We start from the raw sequence: 27,096 nt of genomic DNA on the forward strand, positions 1-27,096 counted from the left end.
TACATTTCTTTCTCGTGATTTATTTCTGTATGCAAAAAAGTGAACATACACAAAACGGCAAAATCGAGGAGTTTATGAAACTCAGCAGATACACAGACAGTCTGCAGAAATGTAGAATCCCCACAAACTTTTACAATCGACTCTATATTCATAGAGTTCACATAATAATCTCTCTACGATCCATACACACTCCCCCTTCCCCAACCCAACCACACACACACAAAATAATAAGAACAAAAAGATAAAATGAATATGTACACACTTTAAAACGAATAATGTCTGAAACCAAGTGGAATGGGAGAAATAGTGAAAGAAAATGAGGAGAAAGGGAGTGAGAGTCTGAAGGCTGGGTACATGACTAAGTGAGCGAGTGAGTAGGTAAGGACTACGGGATCAGAATGGAGTTAGTCCGAATGGTCTGGAATGTGAACGGAAATGCACAGGGGCTTGATTGTAGCATCACATAAAGGAATGGTTTGAAAAGAAAAGGCGTATAAGAGCACATTCCCCTCCAAACTTCACACATCTTCAGCTTTGGTGTGTTGAAGAGTCCAGTGACCAAAGACTGGGTGGTTTTGATGGTTTCAGCAGGGTGCAGGTTCTTTTCCCACAGTCTGAATGGAGACACTCCTCGTGTGTGTGTGTGTGTGTGTGTGTGTGTGTGTCCAACCCCTTCACTCCCTCCCTCTCTTGTCCATGAGCGGAGAAGTTTCTGTCCTGCACCTGCAACATAGATGGGAAAGAGAAAAGTTAAGTCAGCGCCCCCTCAATCACACACACACACACACACACACACTCACACACACACACACACACTCACACACACTCACACACACACACACACACACTCACACACACACACACACACAAAACCCATTCAGGCTGCAGACAGTCTGGCGCCGGCTGGAAAACTCTTCATTAAAGCTGATAGAAGCAAAACGTCCGTGTTGCCTCAGTTCTCATCCAGCTGTGAGCTGCTTGAACAGCTCATAGAGAAGCTGTTCGTTTTAAAGCTACTTAAATAAAAGTGTAAGAGTAAATAAACCGTTTTAAAGCTACTTAAATCTGTCAAAAAGTGTAAGAGTAAATAAACCGACTGTTTAGCTAGCTAGCAACACCACAAACTAACAATCAACAAACTTGATCAGTGTTTAAAAATAATCACTAAATGCTTTTATAAATTCACTAGCTAAATTAAGAGATGAAGTTAAGCCTCGTTTCTGTGAGGACTGGAGGAGAGTGTAAGCCGAAAGCGCCACACGAATCTGAGTGATTTTCAAATGTAAAAAAAAAAACATCTAAAAACATTTATATTGAACTTATTTCTCTTTATAACGTAGGAATTAATAATTTTGACCGAAATCGCGAAGAATCTCATCGTCTTCTGGTGGAAATAAGGTGGAACTTTTCTGAGGGGATTCTGTTAGCATCGGTGGCTAACTCAAACTGACCGTTGGAACGCGCGAGCCGGAGCCTCGTTGCCTTAGTGACAGAGAGTTCCGTCTTCTTTGGGGAAGGAGATCTCGGAGCTCTGAGGGGGAAACAGGGGGAAACAGGGGGAAACACGCAGAATTAGAGTAAGAAACTGCAGCTTATTGCTCAACAATGTCGTCGGTTAATTTTAATAACTTTTAGCCGCTTTACAAGCAGCGTCCCCGGCTGCAAGCTCTCACCTGCAGCGCCCTCAGCACGTCCGCCGAGTTCTGGACTCTGTCCGCCTCGCCTTCCAGCGCGATCTGGAGGTCGAATATGTAGTCGATGACATGCTGGAGGATTTCCACCTGACTGACCGACTTGTCCTGCGGGATGCTGGGCACCAGCTCCTTGAGTTTCGAGTAGCAGTCGTTCATGTCCGACAGCTCACACGGACTCCTGCTGCGGCTGATGGACAGGCTCTGCTCGGAAACGCAGCAAACCGCCTCGTAACAGCCTCTGACGGAGCGGACTGGACTGATGGCCTTCATTTCTCTGCTCTCTGTTTTCGTCAACAACAACAACAACAACAACAAAAAGAAGAAAATCCAACTCGGTCAGGCGCAGATATCCACAGTAAGAGCTTCCAGCCCACAGGGGAAAAACAAGCACGTCTCGTTATCTAGCGTTAACAGCAGCAGCGGCGGCGGCGGCGGCGGCGCACTCAGTGGTAAGTGACAGCGGCGAAGGGCGGCTTTTGTTTTATACTCGAGCTTCCGAAGCTCCGCCTACTCCGCAAAAACAAACAAACACTCATGCTCCGCGGAGCCAATGAGCGGACAAATATGTTAATGAGAGACTCGCTACTGGTCGCGGCCGGTAAAAGAGGAGGAGCTGTGCGGAGCTCTATAGGGGGAATATCAGATCTGCGGTGAAGTGAAGTGGAGATTTGAGGTCAGTGAACCCGAACTGCTGCGGGTCAGTAAGAGCACTGGGCTGAGAGAAGGAGCGCGGCTGGAAAACTGGACTCATAGGAGGAACTTCTCCTTAGTGTTGAAGCTAAAGGGTCAATAGTACTGGACAGTAATCTAGACGGACAAAGTACTATAATATGAGGAGACCCAACTGGCCACCAACATCAGTGGACTGATTTCTGGTTGAGCAAAATTCAACGTCTAGTCAACGTCATACATTTGACATCCACTCATCGTGATATTCTAACATCATCAGACGTTTGTGTTTTGTTGTTTTGAAGTTGTTAAGAAAGCAAAATCCAACATCTTCAACATGCCAACACTGCATTCACGCTGAGTACCAATGTCTGATAGCTCATCCAAAATCATAACCTCAACGTCCACTCAATGTGACAATCTAACATCAATTCCAGCAGCACTGGAGGTTTATCTTCTGAAGCTAGACGTTAACCCAACGTTGTTTTTTTCAATATCTGACTTTTATTTCCAGCTGAAATGCAACATCTGCCCAACGTTGGGTGTTGATGTCAAGCTAATGTTTTTGTTTTCATTCCTAACTAATATTTAACGTCCGTCCAATGTTAGAGTCCAAGGTCTTTCTGGCGTCAGACGCACGCCCGGTGCCTGCTGGGTAAATAGGTGCCATTGTAGAAGCGTTTAATTAATTTAATGCGTAAAACACAAATCTGTTACTCCCATGACTAGCCAGACATCCTGGCGTCACACACACACACACACACACACACACACACACACACATGCAGCTCACACTTTTGAGACAACACAGCGGTTCAAGAAGCTAAGAAAAGTGCTTTTATGCATCTCGACCGCAAGTCCGCACAAGATCTCAGAGTATTCTTGTTATTATAATTATTATTATTGATAATAATAAACACTGTCTGAATAATGCATGAACGGTTTGACAACAGGGCCACCGTACATTCTATAAATAGTGCAGAAGCTTTGCGTGTGTTTATACGCGTGTTTATGTGTGTGTGAGAGAGAAACCTCTGCGTTCTCTGCGTTCTGATTTCCCTCGTTATTGCGGTGTCTCTCGCTCTCCGGCTCTCTCTCTCCCTCTGTTTTCTCACACTGCTGTTTCTGTGTGTTTCTGATGGAATGCGCTCGCGGCCCAGCTGTGTTGATCTAACGCGCGAGACCCAGACACAGTGGCGCCAGGCGCGCGACGTCATCCATTCACGCGCCCCCCTCTCCTCCACCCCCGCGGTCAAGAAGCCTTCTCATTGGCCAGCGCACCTGCCACTCAGGAGACGAGACCCCACCCCTCTCTGCCGTCCTTCGGCACCTGGAGCCCCAGTCGATTCAGTTCACCAAACCGGTTCAATCGGGACTGAATCAGTTCTGACACGCCTGCTGAAGAGAGTCGGTTTTGAAAGAATGACTCGTCGGGGAGTCGAATAGAGTCGAAGTGAGCGAAGCTGATTCGGACAGCACCATCTGGCTTGGCCTCCTCTTGGTTTAATGAGGTTTCAGAGACATAATTCTCTTTAAACGATATAATTCTCTCCAAATGCATCACATATGCTGAGTTTAAGCTGGTGATGGGTCAGGGATGGCTTTCTGCTGAACCCACTGATGACTTCTGAATGGAAACATGTTCTGCCTGTCCAGGTAGAGGAGGGGGAAATACCTGTTTTCAGTTTCATCCTGGCAGCAGGATGTCAAAACAAAGTGACCTAATATTGAAATAATAATAATAATATACTATGTTAAAGTAATTACTCATTTCAAATAACGTCTGTATGTGTTGATTATTATATGACTTACCATCTAGAAATAAGTTAATAAAGTTATCAAATAAAATAAATGATTTTGTCTGTTATTATTTAAGATACTAATCCAAGCAAATAGAGAAAATGTCATTTTAGCGATACTATGTGAGAATTTTGAGGAATAAAGTAACTTTTAAAATTCTAAAATAAAAAATAAGAAAATATATTCTGAGATACTAAGTAACTTTTTAACAACAAATTACTTTAAAATACTAAAGGTAAAATAAAAAAAATCATGATTCATGTTTTATGAATATAAATTATGATAAATAATAACATTTTGAAATAGTGTTCTATTTTGAGATACTGCATTGAATATTTGAGAAAATTATAATAAAATAAGGCAAATGCTCCAGGCCACTAGGGGCAGTACACTGGACACTCTACACACCTACTCTACAGCCAGCCTAAAGGGGGTAATAATAACTAGCTAATGTGAGACAATAATGGCACGAAAAAGTTAAAGCTCTCCAGTCGACAACGTTCCTCACCTTTCAGACAAAAACCATGTAATTAATTGCGTACTGATTTATATTTACATATAAGCTTGAAATAGGAGCTCTTATACTGTGGTTATCGGACCACAGTGCTGAAAGCCGCACAGAAAGTCTGGACTAGTCCTGAACTGCTGCGTTGTTCCGTCTTTATGTCTGACTAATCAGTTTCTTATGACCCCTGCGGGCCTCCGTACTGACCCATCCCACAGTGACCCTCTCAGGCGTCAGTGTGTCTGCCCTGTTCCCGCCCTCGCGAGGCTCCGTGCAGCTGGACGCCGGCAATCAAGCCATCAACAATCGGCATGCATAATTAGCAGAGCTCTTCTCCTCCTCCTCCTTCTCCCTCCGAAAGAAAAGCTTTCAAGGCGTTTTCCTCCTCGTGGACAAAGCCTCTCTATTTACACACTCTTATCAGGAACCAGGAGAGGCTGAAGGAAACCTCGAGTGTTTCTGAAAACCCAACAAAGAGCCGACAGAACGGGATGCCAATCCAGAGCTAGCGCTACAAAACCTTTACTGAGAACCGTATTTTAAAAATGCTCAGAATTACAATTCACATGTTTACACTGAAAGACAGGAAATATATGGGGACAGACAGTGATGATGTCATCAATGCATTCTTTAAAACATTGGTAATCCAAAAATCATCAAAATGTAACTTTCTGAAAGACACTATCAGCTTCATCACGTCGACTAATCCCAAAGAAGTTCAGGGGCGCTCCATCACTTTAACTCACCCCAGATGTGTTTAATGGGGTTCCATCACTTCTCATCCCAAATGTGACCTCACATCTCATAGGTGTTCAGTGGAGCTCCATCACTGCGACTCATCCCAATGGTATTCAATGGGGTTTAATTACTTATGCTTACTACTTATAACTCCCATACATATACATTATAACCCCAGCAGTGTTCACACGAGCTTCATCACTCCACTCATCCCAGCAGTGTTCACATGAGCTTCATCACTCCACTCATCCCAGCAGTGTTCACACGAGCTTCATCACTCCACTCATCCCAGCAGTGTTCACACGAGCTTCATCACTCCACTCATCCCAGCAGTGTTCACACGAGCTTCATCACTCCACTCATCCCAGCAGTGTTCACATGAGCTTCATCACTCCACTCATCCCAGCAGTGTTCACATGAGCTTCATCACTCCACTCATCCCAGCAGTGTTCACATGAGCTTCATCACTCCACTCATCCCAGCAGTGTTCACACGAGCTTCATCACTCCACTCATCCCAGCAGTGTTCACATGAGCTTCATCACTCCACTCATCCCAGCAGTGTTTACATGAGCTTCATCACTCCACTCATCCCAGCAGTGTTCACATGAGCTTCATCACTCCACTCATCCCAGCAGTGTTCACACGAGCTTCATCACTCCACTCATCCCAGCAGTGTTTACATGAGCTTCATCACTCCACTCATCCCAGCAGTGTTCACATGAGCTTCATCACTCCACTCATTCCAGCAGTGTTCACATGAGCTTCATCACTCCACTCATCCCAGCAGTGTTCACATGAGCTTCATCACTCCACTCATCCCAGCAGTGTTCACATGAGCTTCATCACTCCACTCATCCCAGCAGTGTTCACATGAGCTTCATCACTCCACTCATCCCAGCAGTGTTCACACGAGCATCATCACTCCACTCATCCCAGCAGTGTTCACACGAGCTTCATCACTCCACTCATCCCAGCAGTGTTCACACGAGCTTCATCACTCCACTCATCCCAGCAGTGTTCACATGAGCTTCATCACTCCACTCATCCCAGCAGTGTTCACATGAGCTTCATCACTCCACTCATCCCAGCAGTGTTCACACGAGCTTCATCACTCCACTCATCCCAGCAGTGTTCACATGAGCTTCATCACTCCACTCATCCCAGCAGTGTTCACATGAGCTTCATCACTCCACTCATCCCAGCAGTGTTCACATGAGCTTCATCACTCCACTCATCCCAGCAGTGTTCACATGAGCTTCATCACTCCAACTCACCCCAGAGGTGTTACATTTGAGACATTTAGCTGATGCTCTTATTCAGAGGTGGACCGATGTAATGTCAGGTGTCCCAATAATGTCATTATTATTTACAGAGAGAGACAGCAGCACTGATGGGAACCAATGGGGTTCACTGCATGTGTGTGTGTGAGTACATTACATGTGTTCCTTTCTAGGTCACTGGAGGACTCATGACCAAAGCCAGTCTGATTTCACCTAAAGAGTCTTTCTCTTTTCTTTCCAGAGAGTAATCTCCCCCTCTCCCCCTCTCCTCCTCCCTCTGTCTATTAATGAGGTGATTTCCATTGAGAAGCCAACAGCTGATTTCTATATGCTACCCCCCCCCCACACACACACACTCCACCATGGCTTATCTAGGTCACTGCCCCTTACATTCGCACCTCAAGATAAGATAGCCAGACACTCACACACACACACACACACACCAATTGACCTGATTACATGCCACTCTATGGACAGACTGATGGCTAATCAACCCCCCCATTGACCCACCACATCATTTAAATCATCACCATTTGCTGACTGTCCCAGAGCTGCAGCTCTCAGCCCTTACAGTCGTCCCCTCACCTCTCATTTAATCTAAGTTAATTATGGTAATCTGCATTGGGGCTCAGAGGGACAGAAGGTGCTGTAAGGCAGGGACAGTATGTCATAAGCGTCTGGATAAAATCTTCAAGATTTATTTTTATATAAAGGGAGGAGCAGAAACTTCTCCTGTAAAGTCACTTTTTTGGAGGAACTATAAACCCCAGTTCCAACGAAGTGTGTTTATTATTATTTTACTGATTTATTCACTTATTTGTGGGCACCCCTTCTAACGAATGCATTCAGCTACTTTAAGCTGCACCCATTGCTGACACAGATGTGCAAATGCACACGCATAGCTTGTCTAGTCCCTGTAGAGAAGTACTGCCAATTAACATGAACCTATTGGCACCATGCTGCCTAATGCCAGGCGTGGGCTAGAGGGGTATAAAGCCCCCCAGCATTGAGGAGCTGTGGAGCAGTGGAAGAACTGTGTTCTCTGGAGTGATGGTGGAGGAGCTCCATCCAGAACTTTTAAGTTGAGTTGGGGATGATGAGGTGGGGTGGTGATCATCATCATCCTACATCCTGACCTCACTAACGCTCTTGTGGTTGAATGTAATCAAATCCTCACAGCAATGCTCTTCCAGAATCTAGTAGAAAGTCTTCTTCTCTGGACAGTAGAGACAGTCACTCCAACAGAAGCAGCATCAGCTCCTTTAATACCCTTGATTTAAGAAGAAACACCGAATGAGCAGGTGTCCCAATACTTTTGTCCATAGAGTGTATATAGATGTTAAGGGACAAATGCAAATGTGTGTATGCAAACACACTCATTAAATAATCAGGTGGGAGTCCACTAGTGGATCATAAACTAACTCTCTCTCTCTCTTTATGAGACAGCAGCATGTAAGAGGTTCCTGCAAGACTGGAGAAAGGCCTCAGGCCACAAACACACACACACACACTCACTCACTCACACACTCACACACACACACACACACACACACACACACACTGCTGCAACTGTCAGCTTGTTTCAGAAATGATCCGGTAGAGAATGAAGAACAAAGAGACAAAGAGGAAACGGGAATGATCAGGAGTTCAGATCCAACTCCATACAACCCTGCACCCCTGCACCCCACCCCCCCAATTACAGTGATAGGTCAGCCAAATATCAACTGACAGAGAGAGGGGGGGGCAGACAGAAGAGAGAGAGAGAGAGAGAGAGAGAGAGAGAGAGAGAGAGAGGAGACAGACAGAAAGAAAAGAAAGGAGAGAGAGAGTGAGAGAGTAAAAGAGAGAGAATCAGTTGAGGCTAGACTGACAGAGAACAACCCCAGCAAACAAACAGACCCCAACACATCAACAGTGTGTGTGTGTGTGTGTGTGTGTGTGGCTCTTCTAGTCATGTAATCAATTTGCAGTCCTGCTCACCTGTGTCAACGTGCTGAGTTAATTATCAGCTCACAGACGTCTGCAGCACACTGATAAGTAATGAGTGTGTGTGTGTGTGAGTGTGTGTGTGTGTGTGTGTGTGTGTGTGTGTGTAGTCAAATGTGATTATAAAACATATAAAATAAATGAATGCTGACCAAGGTCCAGCACAAAAGTCCTTAACAATGAAAGATATGGTTGGAGAAAACAAGGAGCAGAATTCCATGATAAGAGCGCCTCTCCAGCTGTTAAACATGGTGGTGGGTGGATCAAACTGTGAGCTTGTGCTTCAGCCAGTGGCACGGGGAACACTTCACTGATGGAGGGAAGAACAGATTCAGTTAAACACCAGCAAACATCTCATCATCAGCTTGTCTAGTCCCTGTAGAGAAGAAGTACTGCCAATAGAATAGGACTCTCGAGCAGATCAACGTCAACATGACCCTATTGGCTCCATGCTGCCTAATGCCAGGCGTGGGCTAGAGGGGTATAAAGCCCCCCAGCATTAAGCTGTGGAGCAGTGGAGGAACTGTGTTCTCTGGAATGATGGTGGTGGAGCTCCATCCAGAACCTTTGGGATGAGTTGGGGATGATGAGGTGGGGTGATGATCAATCCTCCAACATCCTCACTAACACTCTTGTGGCTGAATGCAATCAAATCCTCACAGCAATGCTCCTCTAAAATCTAGTAGAAAGTCTTCTTCTCTGGACAGTAGAGACAGTTACTCCAACAGAAGCAGGATCCGCTCTTTTAATATCCTTCATTTCTTTTCTAAGAAACACAGAATGAGCAGGTGTCCCAATACTTTTGTCCATATAGTGTATGTATGTAGAGTGTATAGCATCTCAGTGAATCAACAGTACAGCTTTCAGTGTAAAGAGTCTCTCTCTGTCTCTCTTTCTGTCCCTTCTGTCTCTCTCTCACACTTTTTTTTCTGTTTGAATTTTCCATTAGCGTTTGCAAAGATAGAGGTTGCGTTGCTTCCTGCCACTGCGAGAGCAACAACCACAGCAGCTACCCTGAGTATTAATAACACACACACACACACACACACACACACACACACACACACACACAGCTCAGTTCAGCTGCAGCGAGCTCTTTTGGTCTTTCTGACTTTTTCCATGCTGCAGTAAAGCCACAGCGTTTCTGACTGCAGCACCTTTACAACACACACACACATACATACACATACACACACAAATACACACACTGTCAAGGAACTGCTTACAGAAGGAATATGGTGAATGTTTCTTATGCAAATGTGAATTAACACACTCTGGAGTGTACAGCCTGCTACAGCCTGTGAATTGTGTGTGACACACACACACACACACACACACACACACACACACAGATGTTGTCACTTCCACACTCATGACTTCTCACATTAACACACTTATACACACATGTAACCTACCTCCCTACTTTTACAGCCTGATAATAGTCACTCACACACACTCTCACCACTGCACAGATGTTATCTCATTTGCACCTTTTAGCATTAAATTCACCCAATTTTTTTTATTCTGTATTCTGTGTGTGTGAGGAGCTCAGTCAGAGTCGAGGGTTCGGGGTGAAACTGAGCTTCACTGTAGAGAAACTGACCCACTCTGATCTCTGTACAGTGGAGGTGCATGGAAGCAGGCATCAGTTGCCACGACTACAACACATATACATCCCATAATTTATCTCCTATCCAAACCCACCGGTGCAGCTACACGAGTCTTCTGAGTTTAATATGGAATGATGATGATGATGATGATGATGATGAAGGTAAAATAGTGAATAGAGAATCTGAACTAATGCAGTTTTCTTTAGGGACTACTTTCTGTAGCTGCACTACACCCTGCAGCATGTATCCCTCCACCATTTTAATGATCTGGTTCTAAAAGCAGGTTCTAGAGCCGAACTCTTCTCAGAACTCTGGTAGAACCGTGTCTCAGGCATCAGGCAGCGTCTTCATCACCATTAGGTGAAGAACTTTCTGTAAGGAGCTTTTATTAGAGCTGCAGACGTCTGCTTCCCTTCACCTCCACTGTAGAACCACAGCTCTGACTGGGGGAGGTTATCTAGAACAGTTGGACTGACTCATTTGTGTTTTGATGAAACACACACTCCCCCAAATGCTGAACCTCCAATAGAATGGTTCCCATCAGAGGTAATGTGTGTGTGTGTGTGTGTGTTTTGTTAGGATGATAAATGGGAGTTGGAGTGTTTGTTTGACCTGGCAGTGATGGTACAGGAGCCCCCTCTCTCTCTCTCTCTCTCTCTCTCTCTCAGGCCCCCTGTCGCCTCTGTCTCCTCATAGTCTGCCTCCACATCTGGAACGACCATCATAGACACACACACACACACACACACACACACACACACAGTATGGTACATGTATAGGTCTCAACCCCTAGAAACAGGAACGCAAGGAACTTGTGTTATGTGTTATGTGTATACCCTCACCGATACCTGTACACTTTTACACCCTCACCGATACCTGTACACTTTTACACCCTCACCGATACCTGTACACTTTTACACCCTCACCGATACCTGTACACTTATACACCCTCACCGATACCTGTACACTTTTACACCCTCACCGATACCTGTACACTTTTACACCCTCACCGATACCTGTACACTTTTACACCCTCACCGATACCTGTACACTTATACACCCTCACCGATACCTGTACACTTTTACACCCTCACCGATACCTGTACACTTTTACACCCTCACCGATACCTGTACACTTATACACCCTCACCGATACCTGTACACTTTTACACCCTCACCGATACCTGTACACTTATACACCCTCACCGATACCTGTACACTTTTACACCCTCACCGATACCTGTACACTTTTACACCCTCACCGATACCTGTACACTTATACACCCTCACCGATACCTGTACACTTATACACCCTCACCGATACCTGTACACTTTTACACCCTCACCGATACCTGTACACTTATACACCCTCACCGATACCTGTACACTTTTACACCCTCACCGATACCTGTACACTTATACACCCTCACCGATACCTGTACACTTATACACCCTCACCGATACCTGTACACTTATACACCCTCACCGATACCTGTACACTTTTACACCCTCACCGATACCTGTACACTTATACACCCTCACCGATACCTGTACACTTATACACCCTCACCGATACCTGTACACTTATACACCCTCACCGATACCTGTACACTTTTACACCCTCGATACCTGTACACTTATACACCCTCACCGATACCTGTACACTTTTACACCCTCACTGATACCTGTACACTTATACACCCTCACTTTGTCTTTGTTCATTTTTTATCTTTCATTGATAATGAGGGCCATTCTGCATGCTCTATACACTCACTGAGTGCCCCCCCACTCACCCACACACACACAAGGAAAACACTCTTATCACTCTGTTAAAGCTGGCTTCACTAAAGGTTAGAGGTCACTGAGTAATTTGTACTATCTCTCTCTGTCCATCTAAATGCCTCGTCCATCCGTCCTTCTGTCACTGCAACACTTCTCTCCCTCTCTCTCTCTCTCTCTCTCCCTCTCTCTCTCTCTCTCTCTCTCTCTCTCTCTGAGTCTGGGGGCGTTTGTTAGTTCTGCTGTGAAATGGCCCACCATGCATGGATGAGTGGATATGGGCGCCAGCCTGTGTGTGTGTGTGTGTGTGTGTAGGGGGCATTAGGGTGGATCGTCTGATAAGGGACGAGGGCTTAGTTTAGAGAAGAGTGGGGAAATCTCACTGAACCTCGCAGGCCATATGCAACTGTGGGAACACCTGATGCTGAGAAATGGACAAGCATAAGAATCTGAGACACTGTGATGTTCTAGACGACTGGGTCAGAACATCTCCAAGACTTAAAGGATCTGCTGCTATTGTTAGTCTTGGTGCCAGAGACCACAGCAGCACACCTTCAGAGGTCTTGTGGAGTCCATGTCTTGATGGGTCAGACCTGTTCTGGCAGCACAAGGAGAACCTACTCAGTATTAGGGAGGTGGTTTTAATATTATGGATGATACTGAACACTCTTACAAAACAGAGGTGCTACAAGGGGTTCTTTAAGTGACTGCATCGAAGAACCGATTCCAGTCCCATAAGGAACCATGTTGGTAACAGAAAGTGAGTGTGAAGGTTCTTTAAACCTCGGAAATCTCGGAAATATTACACACCTGGTTCTTCATGGAACCAAAAGTGGTTCTTCTATGGCACAGCTGAAACAAGAACCATTTCAGGCACCTCTACTACAGAGTGTACAGTCCTGCAAATGTGGGGTGGAAGGCTGCAAGAGGGAGTATTGGGACAGGGCCAGATAAAGCTAGCCGGGGGCAAGTGACCACTCACACTGTCAAACCTGACCTTTGTCCTGTGGCCCGGTCATGAAACGCTGTCCCCCAGGGACGTGGAGTTGAGTGCTCGGCCGTGTGTGAAACTAACACTGAGCAGGGAGACAAAGAGGAGCCATCCTCCAATCAGCAAAACACAGCAAAGCATCAGAGATAAAGGCCTCGGACCCGCTACACCACACACAGCAATGCTGGACAACAGGTCAGTACATCCCATACTATACCACACACACACACACACACATACACACACTGAGTAAACAACACACAGCCTGAGCCAGCTTTTCCAGGCAACTCCAAACTTTCACGATCCAAAGCTCCCCCTACAGGGAAAGTGCAGAACTGCAGCCATAAGTGAGGTTTGGGTGCCCAGAGCAGTGGGCAGCCCTCGATGTCGGCCCCAGTGAGCAATTGGGGGAACAGGTGCCTTGCCCAAAGGCACTTCAGTGGCACCGGCACTCCCAGAGGAGTAGTAAAGGGGGAGCAAACTTACTGTTAATAGCCTTGATTTCAGAAAAACGGGGCTGAGGAGCAGGCGTCCACATACTTTTACATGGCCAGGCCATATAGTGCATGAGGTAAACAGCAAGTCACCAGAATAATATACCAGAGAATGGCTAACACCCGTATGCTAGCAAGGTGGAGCTCTAAGGCAGGGGTTTCCAGTAAACTGGCCAGGGAGTGTGTGCAGTGTAATTATGCACAGTAGCTGCAGATAAGCCATTACCCTTTTAGCAGCATGCACACGTGCGCTCGACAGCTGAGTGTACTGAAATAAGATGATCCGCCGGGTCTTGAATAGAAGCCACGTTGGTATTATTTGGGAGACGGGTTTTGAAGCTCCAGCCGGGCCTTTGAGGCGCGAGGCTGAGGGCTGATGAGTGAAAGTGTGAGCTGACGAGTGCGAAAGTGTAGGCTGAGCGTTAAGATAAGAACATCTGCTTTGATAATGGCAGTCTGCGGGAAACGGCATTACTGTAAACAGCAGTGGCTCGATATGGCCTTTGCTACAGCTAAGAATTGCAAGAATTAGCTCCATGAACATGCGTGCACACACACACACACACACGGCTGGGACCACCACAGCTCAGCTTACAATGTAACTTAGACAGCAGGTGAGCTGCAAGCTGTGAGCAGGTGTCCACATACTTTTGGCCATTTAGCGTATAAACTAAGAAGCAGGCATCCAGAAGACCATTAAACCAGAGAAAACCAGTACACCTGCTAGGTGGAGCTACAAGACAGGGGTTTCTGATAAAGTGGCCGAGGACTAGATGTCCAAATGTTTGTGGACACCCCTTACTTACCACCTACTACATATTGCACCCATTGCTGGCACAGATGTGCAAATGCACACACAGCTTGTCTAGTTCCTGTAGAGAAGAAGTACTGCCAATAGAATAGGACTCTCTGGAGCAGATCAACATCATGACCCTATTGGCTCCATGCTGCCTAATGCCAGGCGTGGGCTAGAGTGGTATAAAGACCCCCAGCATTGAGGAGCTGTGGAGCAGTGGAAAAGCTGTGTTCTCTGGAATGATGGTGGAGGAGCTCCATCCAGTACTTTTGGATGAGATGAGTTGGGGAGTTGGGGATGATGAGGTGGGGTGATAATCATACCAACACCCTGACATCACTAACTCTGGCTATTGTGGCTAAATGCAATCAAATCCTCACAGCAATGCTCCTCCAAAATCTAGTAGAAAGTCTTCTTCTCTGGACAGTAGAAACAGTTACAGCAGCATCAGCTCTTTTTAATACCCTTGATTTCAGAAGAAACAGTGAATGAACAAGTGTCCCAATACTTTTGTCCTTTTGTACTTTTTGTTAGCATCTGTCTTGAAGCCTGGATTTGTAGAGAACACTGAGTCCTACAGTGTTGGAAACCACATAATCAAGTCTATTAGAGATCACTGAACACCTCCACCTGCTTTGAGGAGAGTGTGTGATGATGTGGGCTCGCAGTTAGCACCATGCTAATTGGTGGTAAGCTTTAAATGAAGCTGGTTTATGCTGCTTTGTGCCAGTTTGGGGCTGGTTTAGCTAGTCATTCACTACCACGCCAGTGTCCAGGACATGACACATGCTAACATGCTTGTTAGCTACGTTAGCCTCGTAGCTCCAGTGCTAAAACTAAGGGAAGATTAAGCATGTTGGGTCTGACTGACAACATTTCAGGGAAAATTGAATTTTTCTCCAAACTATCGCTTTAATGGATCTCAGCTGGTTGGGGTGTTGGGTTTTCGGAAGTGCTCTGGGGTCGGGTTGACGCATCTGTCAGCGATTTATAACGCAGCACACGAGGAGGAGTGCAGCCTAGTTAGCGCTTCAACGCAAGCACAAAAAAGAGCAGACACAGAAAGGGATGTACACACACACACACACACACACACACACACACACGCACACACCGGGTGTAACAGTGCCGAGCCTCATTCGCCTCCTCCCTTTCCCCCCTGCTAGGAGACCCACAGCTGCGCAAGCCAGGTGCGTTCCACCCCAACACACACACACACACACATGCATACACACACACTCACACATACACACACACCCATACACACTCACTTCCACCCACCAACGGCCCCAGCAGGAAATGCCTAATACCCGTTTTAGAATGATGCCACTGTGCCAGCGTGACAGGGTGCCCGTCCCTGTAGGGACCAGCGCCTGGAGACTGTCGCTACGGAGACCAGCGCCTGGAGACTGTCGCTAGGGAGGCTGAAGACCAACGCCTGGAGACTGCAAGAGGCTTCTTCAGAGAAGCTCGGAGGTCGGCAACGTAAAGCACAAAGCTCGTAATAGACAGAACCCAGACTCGCCAAAGTCCCAGTGTCTGCTTACCCGGTCCAGCCGGGAGATCATCCACAGTCCACATGATGGGCAAATCAACAGAGAAGCCCTCCACACGCCCCCCAGCACTGTGCTGCAAAGCGCCTTAATCCTCTCAAACCCAGAACAGAGATCTAATATTGATCATATATAAGATCAGAGAATATTACACACTGACTGATCTCATTTCTCTGGATTTGAATAAATCAGATGTTCTTTATTGCTCAATAGCAGAGAGAACGTGCACGAAAACCAGCTTTACCTGTTGCTATCACGGCAATGTTATATCAGTGAACTTGAGCTAATATGTGATTCACATTTAATAAATAAAGGTAAATAGCGATGCTTTATCCAGATAAAAACATAACTTAGTAATATCGTACGATATCTTACATTTTTAATCTTTCATTTTTATGATTTTTTTTTCTTTAATTCTATTTTTATTGTATTTACAGTTCCTTTCTGTAACATTTTGTGAAACTTACAAAAAAAGAACAAGAACATTAAGTAAGCTTATTATTGCTATTATTATTATTATTATTAGCATTATTATAAATAATTTGTTTTCTTACATGTTTTTAGTCATTGTATCCAGTGAAAGTATTTTACTCTATTAGCCGACACTGTCTGCTGTGAAAGACTAGTCTGATATCTATGGTTATCTGATATCTCTACAGGCTCCAGTAGTGGACAGCCAGTCCAGTTGTCCAGTTATAGCTGTATGCTACAGATATTGCTTTTAAAGTGGAAATTTCATTTTACACACGGCACAGTTTTACACGTGTAGATTTTAGATATGTAAACTCTGTGCAGCTAAAACACTGATCCAAACAGAACTGTCACTGAAGACAAGTGATGCAGATCTGATTTGATGCTCAGACTGGACATCTCCAGCGTCCATCGCCTTTTTCCTTTGTTATTAAATTTGAAACATTTTCCCCTTTGTCTCCCAATCTGGTTCTGCCAGTTAACCCACCTGTTCGCCGCTCCCCCTAACACTAGCAACCAACCCTCCTCTAATACATGTGAAGCCAGACACCGCCTTATTTCTCCAGGCAGCCGACATGCCTGGAGGAAAGCGCCGCTGTTGTGACACGTCCTATCCCCCTGGACACGTCCTATCCCCCCGGACACGTCCTATCCCCCTGGACACGTCCTATCCCCCCGGACACGTCCTATCCCCCCTGACGACATTTTACAGAAGGACCAATTAGGACCCAGCCAGCTGATGTAGCTATCATGCTACTGGTTGACCAGCCGAGACCCCCCCCCCCCCAACACCTCACAGTGTGTTTTATCTTAGCTAGTTTTTTTTATCACTTTATTATTTTATTTGGGTCCCAATTATCTGCTGATCTTGCAAAAGTTTAGCTGGTAGCAGATAGCAAGTGCATGTGTAAGTGCACGATAGCTAGCTTTACCTGTTGGTATCATGACAATAATATATTGGTGAACTTGAGCTAATATTTGATTATTTGACTTAACATTTAATAAACTTCTATATAATAATAAATAAATAATTAAAAACTTCTCAGTAATATTGTACGATAAATTTTAATCTGGCATATGAGTACGACATTTTAACCAATGCAACAGTGTGTGTGTGTGGGGGGGGTTCTTAAGGGTTCTTAATGGTTCTAGGCATGCTGGATGCTAAAATGGTTCTTTGCCTGGTTGAAGGGTTTGTTCAGATGGGAGGAAACACTGTAGACGGTTTGGTCTACCTGAAAAAAACAACAACAAAAAAAACCTAAAAATGGTTCTATACAGCAGAAGAACAATACAAGTCAAAGAACTATTTTTCTGTACTGTATAGAACCCCTTTTGCTTAGAGTGGACGTGCGTACGTGCATGTGTGTGTGTGTTGGCCTTCTTGTTCTCAGCTTTTAATGCCAACACAACAGAATCACTCCCACTCACCTCACCCCTCTGGAAGACCCACACCAGACAAGAGTTGTGAGTCTGAGTCTGAGTGCCTAGAAATGTACATCAGCTATTTCTGTTCGTGGCTTACCACAGCACTCACACACTCACTCAATTCTCACACTCACTCACACACACAGCGTCTAAAGGTCTTTCAGGATGTCGGTGAGCGGGAGTAAGTGGGTGAACACCTGTAGCACACAGAACTGGGGTTCACTCTTTATTAACAGGTCAGATTCATCACCCACGGGCGGCCACTACACTGCACCAGTACCCAAAATAACCAAACAGCCCTTATTACACCAGTAATACACAAGCAATAGAACAACGGGGGCATATTTTCTATAAGTTATGAAATACATATATAGTGTAGACTATATACTATATATACACAATATATATTGTATATACTATAAACTATATACACAAGCCTATACAAATAATACATTACACTCATAAGATTTGCTCATATTATATTATATACCACGTATATATATATATATATATATATATATATATATATATACACACACTCACAAGAGTAAGGAAACAATTATATATATATGTATATATTTATATATATTATTACACAATTATATTATATATGTAATAAAATAGGCATATCCCAGCTAGCAGGGTCTGTTCTGGTTCCAACTGGGAACAGAACAGTTTTGTCCACAGGGTCCACGTGAGCCCCCCCATATGGATGTCCACCAGGGACCATTATTGGGGTTATACATGGGCCACACCTAGGTTGTACACTCCAAGGCCTAAATGGGACCAATGTGAGATTAAGGTGGGCAGTAACCACGGGGCCCATTTCGGAAGCCCACCTGGGTCAACACATATACAAACCTACTCACCTGGAGCCCACCTAGCCCATGTTTCACCCATGTGAGCCCCACGCGAGCATGCTGGGTGGGTTAACGTATATAGTATATATTACCAGTATATTAAAAAGTATATATTTCATAAAAGAAAGATATTATTATATTATAAACAGTGATGATGTAAGTGATGTATACTCACTTGCCAGGTCGTCAGCACACAGTAGATATTAAACATATATACGCTGTTTATATAAGCTATATATAATGATAAAGAAAGCACACATTAGACATAAAACCATACAAAGGTAAAAGTGTTGCTGGCTCATCAGTACGACCAAGAGAACAAGAAATGGCCAATTAGAAGCGAGGCTTCGGGCCCACTGAACCGGCCAATCAGAGCTGACCGCTTAAGTGGAAAGTGAAGCCGTTTGGCCGGGTGCCGCTTTGTCGTAATGGAAACTTCAGCGAAGTCGACCACAACAGAGTACACCTAGGTGTGTGTGAGTGTGTGTGTGTGTGTGTGTGTGTGACGTGCTGTTCAAACCTCACCGCGTGCGGTCACACACTCACCTCGAACTTTTCCATTCGCAGCTTGGCAGGCCAGAGCATCACACCGGATGTTTTTTGAGGTCGGGGGGAAAAAATAGATTAAAGATTCTCTATCTGGTCTTTTTTCTTCTCTCTCTCTCTCCCCCTCTCTTCGTTTGAGGGCAGTGGTGTGCTATGACTCGCTCACACCAGTTCAGAGAAAGCACCTGTAGATCAGAGAATGAGAGAGAGTCAGTCAGTCACTGGGAGTTTTCAGGTTTATTGGCAGTTAGCAATGCAGTTCCAGCTGTGGGGCTTTTTCCGAGGGGCTCCATTCACACCAGCACACAGTGAATGAATGAATGAATGAATACAGGACAACTGTTCAGAACAGAGCTCATTTGCATATATCAGGCTACTTAAGGCTCATGATAACTGGCAGAGTGTAAGCTTTCACGGGTACTTAGATAAAGTACAGGTAGTCAGGTATGCTATGGGTACTTAGGTACAGTAAGGGTTACTTCGGTATGGACTGGGTACTCAGGTAACATATGGGCACCCAGTTTTGGTACTGTACTAGGGTACCATAAAGTCAGATACAGTGTGGGTACTAAGGTACAGTAAGGGTACTCAGGCATGGTATGGGTAAGTATAGCACAGGTACTCTGATACAGTATGGGTATTTAGGTATAGCACAGGTACTCAGATATAGTATAGGTACTTCAGTACAGTACAAGCTCTCAGGTGCAGTATGGGCAGGGGAAATGACGCCAAAATGAGGGCTTAGAGGTCCTTGCAGGTGTGCCAAGCATAACTGTAGGTGGGTGTTTCTGATAAAGTGGCCAGTGAAGGTAGATACAGGAAACATGTAAGGAACGAAGTGAAACTGGATGAGAACGTGCTGTGAACGTAAATGTAAATATAGGTTAAAGCACACAGGAAACCGCTCTGATATTCATATATATTCACACACACACACACACATACACACTCACACTCCAGCAGGAAGAGAGTGGGTGTTTGGGAGCAGCTGCATGGGAGAGAATGCGGTTTCCTCCTGATGAATACACACACACACACACACACACACACACACACACACACACACACAGATATCTTCATCTGTAATCGTGTTCTAATCGAGCAGCAGATCAGGTTTTTCAGAGTGAACTGCTGAACAAAATCAGCCTTTTTCAAATTTTTTCATTTTTTTTTTTTTTGTTATAGATAAAAAATCCACTTTTTGTCTTACAGTGTTTGAAATTGTGCAATCCTCCATCCATCCATCCACCCATCCACGTGAAAGCAATCCAGCAATAATCCCCCAAACTCCCTCCCCCAAACTGAGCCCAGAATTAGTCCTAGTTATGGCATGGGTACTCAGTTCTGATATGGATACTTAGGTATGGTATTGGGGTAGTTGGGTATGTTATGAGTACTTAGGTATGGATACTCAGGTATATGGTATAGCTACTTAGGTATGGTATGGGTACTCAGGTATGGTATAGCTACTTAGGTATGGTATGGGCACTCAGGTATGGTATAGCTACTTAGGTATGGTATGGGTACTCAGGTATGGTATAGCTACTTAGGTATGGTATGGGTACTCAGGTATGGTATATGTACTTAGGTATGGTATGGGTACTCAGGTATGGTATATGTACTTAGGTATGGTATGGGTACTCAGGTATGGTATAGGTACTTAGGTATGGTATGGGTACTCAGGTATGGTATAGCTACTTAGGTATGGTATGGGTACTCAGGTATGGTATATGTACTTAGGTATGGTATGGGTACTCAGGTATGGTATAGCTACTTAGGTATGGTATGGGTACTCAGGTATGGTATAGGTACTTAGGTATGGTATGGGCATCTATCTATCTATTTATTTATCTATATATCATACTGGTAGCATAGCTTCCATATATGGACTTAAGAGAGCTGCGTATGTTAACAGGGTGCTTTAACATAATGTTTACATTCAATATCAAACTCAAATCTGCCCTTCAAAATAGCGATTCCACTCTACTGGATCTGTAATTGCGTTTCTGAACCCGGCTTTAGTAGTTACCTATGTGTAGCATGTGCGTGTGGTCTGATGTTTTGGAAGGGTGCAGCCTGTGCACCCCTTACCCCAAACAACCCGTCCCACACTCACAAACAGATACACACACGTCTGTCCCACGCGGCGCAGTTTCGAAAAGGTTCGCCCACGCACCTCTGCACACTGCACCCTGCAGCCCGCTGCACATTGTGTGTGTGTGTGTGAGTGATTTTTACTCAATCCTGTGTAACCACACATCAAAACAACGTCTCATTGTGCTGATATTGGGCAGGACGCTGCACTTTGATGCAGACGCTTAAAAACAAAGGGTAAACATTACAGAGATAAACAGAGACCTATGAAAACACACACACACACACACACACTACTACCACAACACACAGACACCAGTGCAACAACACAAGATCACATTACAAACACAAAACACAATGTAAACAGAATAAATACTGGTGCTACAGAAAGAACCTATAAATATAAACATAATATTACAATAACCCCTGTAGAGAAGAAGTACTGCCAATAGAATAGGACTCTCTGGAGCAGATCAACATCATGACCCTATTGGCTCCATGCTGCCTAATAATGCCAGGCGTGGGCTAGAGGGGTATAAAGCCCCCCAGCATTGAGGAGCTGTGGATGAGTTGGGGATGATGAGGTAGGGTGGTGATCATCATCCAACATCCTGACCTCATTAACTCTCTTGTGGCTGAATGCAATCAAATCCTCACAGCAATGCTTCTCTAAAATCTAGTAGAAAGTCTTCTTCTCTAGACAGTAGAGACAGTTACTCCAACAGAAGCAGGATAAACCCTTTAATACCCTTAAAAAAAACAGTGAACAAGCAGGTGTCCCAATACTTTTGTCTATTTAGTGAACGTATATATTATATACAACTGTGATCAGGAAAGGATGCAGGTGGTCAGCAACAATAATCGAATAAGCTGTGGAGGGCCAAGCGATGATTGATTGTGTAGGAGTTCAGGTGTTCCTAATAAAGTGCTCGCTGGGTGTACCACACTTTCATGAAACTGAAACTGTTCCTCAGCATAAAGAACGTCGCGTCAGGTCAGGCTGGGTCATGTCAGGCTGGGTCAGGTCAGGCTGGGTCATGTCAGGTCGGGGTGAAACGCTGGATCAGGACGTTGAAAGTCTAAACTGAAGATCTAGAACCGGCAGTGAGTGAGAACAGAGAACCAGAATGAGATGCAGTTCTAATTCTAGGACACACACACACGCACACACACACACACACACACACACACACACACACACACACACACACACACACACACTGCATGCTCTGTGTTGCCTATTAAGGCTACTGTTTTCTGGACAGAACACAGAACATCTGCGAATCGTGGGTGGTGGACAACACCGGCTACTCTCTCTCTCTCTCTCTCTCTCACTCACTCACCCCCTATTCTGTTTTAATCACTCTCCCTTTCTCTCTCACTCCTAAATTCTACCTTTTTCTCCCTATCTCTCTCTCTCCCCCATTCTCTTTCCCTATCTCTCTCTCTCCGATTCTCTTTACTTATCTCTCTCTCTCCGATTCTCTTTCCCTATCTCTCTCTCTCCGATTCTCTTTACTTATCTCTCTCTCTCCCATTCTCTTTTCCTATCTCTCTCTCTCTCTCTCCCATTCTCTTTCCCTATCTCTCTCTCTCTCCGATTCTCTTTACTTATCTCTCTCTCCCATTCTCTTTCCCTATCTCTCTCTCTCCGATTCTCTTTACTTATCTCTCTCTCTCCCATTCTCTTTTCCTATCTCTCTCTCTCTCTCTCCCATTCTCTTTCCCTATCTCTCTCTCTCTCCGATTCTCTTTACTTATCTCTCTTTCCCATTCTCTTTCCCTATCTCTCTCTCTCCGATTCTCTTTACTTATCTCTCTCTCTCCCATTCTCTTTCCCTATCTCTCTCTCTCTCTCTCCGATTCTCTTTCCCTATCTCTCTCTCTCCGATTCTCTTTACTTATCTCTCTCTCTCCCATTCTCTTTTCCTATCTCTCTCTCTCTCTCTCCCATTCTCTTTCCCTATCTCTCTCTCTCTCCGATTCTCTTTACTTATCTCTCTCTCCCATTCTCTTTCCCTATCTCTCTCTCTCTCCGATTCTCTTTACTTATCTCTCTCTCTCCCATTCTCTTTCCCTATCTCTCTCTCTCTCTCTCCCATTCTCTTTCCCTATCTCTCTCTCTCCGATTCTGTTTACTTATCTCTCTCTCTCCCATTCTCTTTCCCTATCTCTCTCTCTCTCCGATTCTCTTTCCCTATCTCTCTCTCTCTCCGATTCTCTTTACTTATCTCTCTCTTTCCCAATCGCTCTCTCTCTCTCTCTCTCTCTCTCTCTCTCTCTAGCTCTCTCTCTAGCTCTCTCTCTCTCTCTCTCTCTCTCTCTCACACACATATAAAAAATCTTGCTTTTTAGGGGTATTTGACTTTTACCCCTGTGGAGTCAGCACTGCCCCTCCCTCCCTTCCTCTCTCACCCTCTCACCCTCTCTCTCTCTCTGCTGCACCTGTGATAGAGAGAAGCCCAAGACAGGAAACACAGAAATAACTGCTGACTGTCTTCATCCCGTGCTGTGTGTGTGTGTGTGTGTGTGTGTGTGTGTGTGTGTGAGAGAGAGAGAGTGAGTGTGTGTGTGTGAGAGAGAGAGAGAGGGAATGGACACTTGCACCTGGACAGTTTGGCTCTGTCACACTCACTGCCTTCACACTGCCGTACAGACAGAGAGAGACAGTGTCATTCATGAGAGTGTGTGTGTGTGTGTGTGTGTGTGTGTGTGTACAGAGTACCCCCGTACCAAGAAAACAGGACCCACTGGATCAGTGCACCTTCTTCCCTCACTCTGAGGTCCGGTTCTGACGCTCACATGTCCACTGTAGTAGATGGTGGCCAGGGCTGACTGGTCTGCAACAGCGCAGCTCCAAACCCAGCAGGGGGCGCTGCACCACTGTGTGTTGGGACATGTTCCTCCTCCTGTAACCATCATTCCAGATCTCTGTTCTTGTGCTGCTTTAGAACCTATGTTGGTTCCGCCCAGACGGGACAGTATGGGATCTAAAAAGATCAAAAGAAAAGAGGAGGAGTTAGTGTCGCTCTGAGGAAATCTACTGGTGCTTCAGGATACATCACCACTGAGGCCTCAGCAGGTCAACAGGCGAAGAGGTAGACTGCTGGGCGGTTGCTAGGCTGTTGCTATGCTGTTCCAAGTGGTTTCTTTAATATTGCTAAGCGGTTGCAATGGTATCCCAGGTGTTTTTTTGCTTTCATACATAGTAGGGATGTAGTTTGCAACACTGAGCTAATCTCAGTCAGTCAGACACACACACACACACACACACACACACACACACACACACACTGCTATTATGATTCACACTCTTTCCTTTAGTGCAGATCAGGAACCAAAACAAGCACACAAGCAGGCCGGTGTGAATTTGTAAACACACCTGATTAGAAAGAGACAAGAGAGTTTCACTCTCAGAAACACACACACACACACACACACACACACACACACACACACACACACACACACACACACACACACTTCAGACCTAACGGTTGTATCTGTAGTTAGCATGTTCTGCAGTTGCTAGAAGGGAGCCATGCTGTTTTAATTACTAAATGCTATGGAATCTAGGGTGGTTGCTAGGGTGTGGCTAGGTAGTTGCTGGGCCATTGCTGGGATGTTGCATGTGATTACTATGGTGATGCTAAGTAGTTGCTACAATATCCCAGGTAGTTACTATGTATTTGCTAGAAGGTTGTTATGGAGCTGCTAAGTGGTTGCTGTGGTATCCTCAGTAGTTGCTATGAAGTTGCTAGAAGGTTGCTATGCTGTGGTTGCTATGGTTTTGATATCAAGTGATTGCTTTGGCATCCTAGTTAGCAGCTATGGTGTTTTAATTACAAAATGCTACGGGTTGCTGGGTTGTTAGGGCGGTTGCTGTGCTGTTCCGAATGGTAGCTATGGTGTTGCTAAATGGTTGCTGTGGCATCCTAGGTAGTTACTATGCAGTTGCTGAGACTTTGCAGTGCTGTTTCCATTACTAAATGCTACAGGGGCTCCAGCAGCTGATTGCTACAATATATGGACAAAAGTATTGGGACACCTGCTCATTCACTGTTTCTTCTGAAATCAAGGGGATTAATAAAAGAGTTACTCTACTGTCTAGAGAAGAAGGCTTTCCCATAGATTCTGGAGGAGGAGCATTGCTGTGAGGATTTGATTGCTCCCCAACTCACCCAAAAGTACTGGATGGAGCTCCTCCACCATCATTCCAGAGAACACAGTTCCTCCACTGCTCCACAGCTCAATGCTGGGGGGCTTTATACCTCTCTAGCCCACGCCTGGCATTAGGCAGCATGATGCCAATAAGGTCATGATGTTGATCTGCTCCAGAGAGTCCTATTCTATTGGCAGTACCTCTTCTCTACAGGGACTAGACAAGCTCTGTGCGTCAGCAATGGGTGCAACTTAAATGTCCACAAACATGTAACATGTATCAGTGTATCTTGCTGCAGGTGGTTGCCGTGGTTTAATCTGCTGTCTGATGTTTGAGTGGAAGCGTTATTTTTAAACGTGGTTTGAGTTATTGTGAATTACTGACGCGAGCGGAAACACAGACGCTTTAATAAAGAGGAGAACAGCTGATAAAGATCAGACACACACAGGCAGAGTGTGATCAGTCTGATATCTGAATGATACAAAAATAACCTGAGAGAGAGAGAGAGAGAGAGAGAGGGAGAGAGAGGGAGAGAGAGGGAGAGAGAGGGAGAGAGAGAGCACCTGCAGTGTGGTCCACACCTACACACAGGTGTCAGGAAGAGAGAGACACAAAGAAGAGAAAAGGAGAAAAAATAGAGCGAGGGAAATCAGACTGCGGTCGACAGAAAAGCTTTTTCTAGATTTGACTGTGTGTGTGTGTCTGTGTGTGTGCGTGTGTGCGGTAGCAGTACAGTAACGTGTTTGCCTCCCCACTGAAGCTGAAACTATGAACACATGAACTCCACAATGATCATCGTTTTGTCAAAAGTGTGTGCTGATCAGCCATAACATTAAAACCACTCCCAGCTGAACTGAAGAGCACTGATGATCTGGGTCCAGCGGCTCCTGTTGAGGAGTGAGTGAACGTTCAGTTCTTGAAGGTGATAAAGCAGGAAAAATGGACAAGCGTAAGAATCTGAGACCAGACTGTGATGTTCTAGACAATGACTGGGTCAGAACATCTCCAGAACATCAGGCAGGTCTTCCCGATATGCAGTACTTGGTCAGTACCTACCAAAAGTGCTCCAAGGAAGGACAACCGGTGAACCAGCGACAGGGTCATGGTGTCCAAGGCTCTTGCTGATGCTCATGGAGGTCCCGCCCACCTCACAACTTACAGGACTTAAAGGATCTTAAAGGGTCTTGGTGCCAGAGACCACAGGACACCTTCCATGCCTCGAGGGGTCAGAGCTGTTTTCTGACCCACACAATATCAGGCAGGGGGTTTTAATGTTATGGCTGATTGGTGTATATGTAATGTATATACTAACATAGCATGTTATGCATGTTGCTGCACATACTGTGTGTGTGTGTGTGTGTGTGTGTATGTGTGTGGATGAATGTAGGAGTGTGTGTGTACATGTGCATGTAATTTCCCCGAAATCTGTCTCCACACACAGGTGCTCAGTGAATCATGTGTGAGGCAGTGCGTATGTGTGTGTGTGTGTGTGTGTGTGCGTGATTCTACAGACTCGACAGAAAGATGACAGATAACAGATAAGCTGATGTCATCATGCTTACCCTCAGCAGCGCAAGGGAAGAGCATCCAGATCCTCAACACACTTAACACAAGAAACACACACACACACACACACAC

The 27,096-nt window shown here is 45.2% G+C and overlaps 1 protein-coding gene across 2 annotated transcripts; it reads right to left on the reverse strand.

Annotated features, from left to right (window-relative positions):
- Positions 1–27,061, reverse strand: id3 (inhibitor of DNA binding 3). 2 transcript variants are annotated; one of them, XM_072690146.1, is made up of 6 exons: positions 27,021–27,061; positions 24,030–24,286; positions 19,203–19,387; positions 1,674–1,975; positions 1,452–1,531; positions 1–723 (listed from the first exon to the last, which is right to left on the reverse strand). In XM_072690146.1, the coding sequence occupies exons 4-5, from the start codon at positions 1,962–1,964 to the stop codon at positions 1,484–1,486; spliced, it is 339 nt and encodes a 112-aa protein (XP_072546247.1). In that variant the 5' UTR covers positions 1,965–1,975; positions 19,203–19,387; positions 24,030–24,286; positions 27,021–27,061; the 3' UTR covers positions 1–723; positions 1,452–1,483. The 2 variants fall into 2 exon arrangements, with proteins under 2 accessions (XP_072546247.1, XP_072546246.1); XM_072690145.1 differs by lacking the exons at positions 19,203–19,387; positions 24,030–24,286; positions 27,021–27,061 and having other exon boundaries at positions 1,674–3,359.
- Between the last annotated feature and the right edge of the window lie 35 nt (positions 27,062–27,096).

The sequence above is a fragment of the Salminus brasiliensis genome, chromosome 10, assembly GCF_030463535.1.
Source record: "Salminus brasiliensis chromosome 10, fSalBra1.hap2, whole genome shotgun sequence".
Lineage (NCBI taxonomy): Eukaryota > Metazoa > Chordata > Actinopteri > Characiformes > Bryconidae > Salminus > Salminus brasiliensis.

Bases quoted from the DNA above. Each gene is read 5' to 3' on its own strand.
- id3 (XM_072690146.1), bottom strand. From the start codon at position 1,964: ATGAAGGCCATCAGTCCAGTCCGCTCCGTCAGAGGCTGTTACGAGGCG. The intron at 1,532-1,673 runs GTGAGAGCTTGC...TTTCCCCCTCAG, and splicing joins ACGTGCTGAGGGCGCTGCAG to AGCTCCGAGATCTCCTTCCC.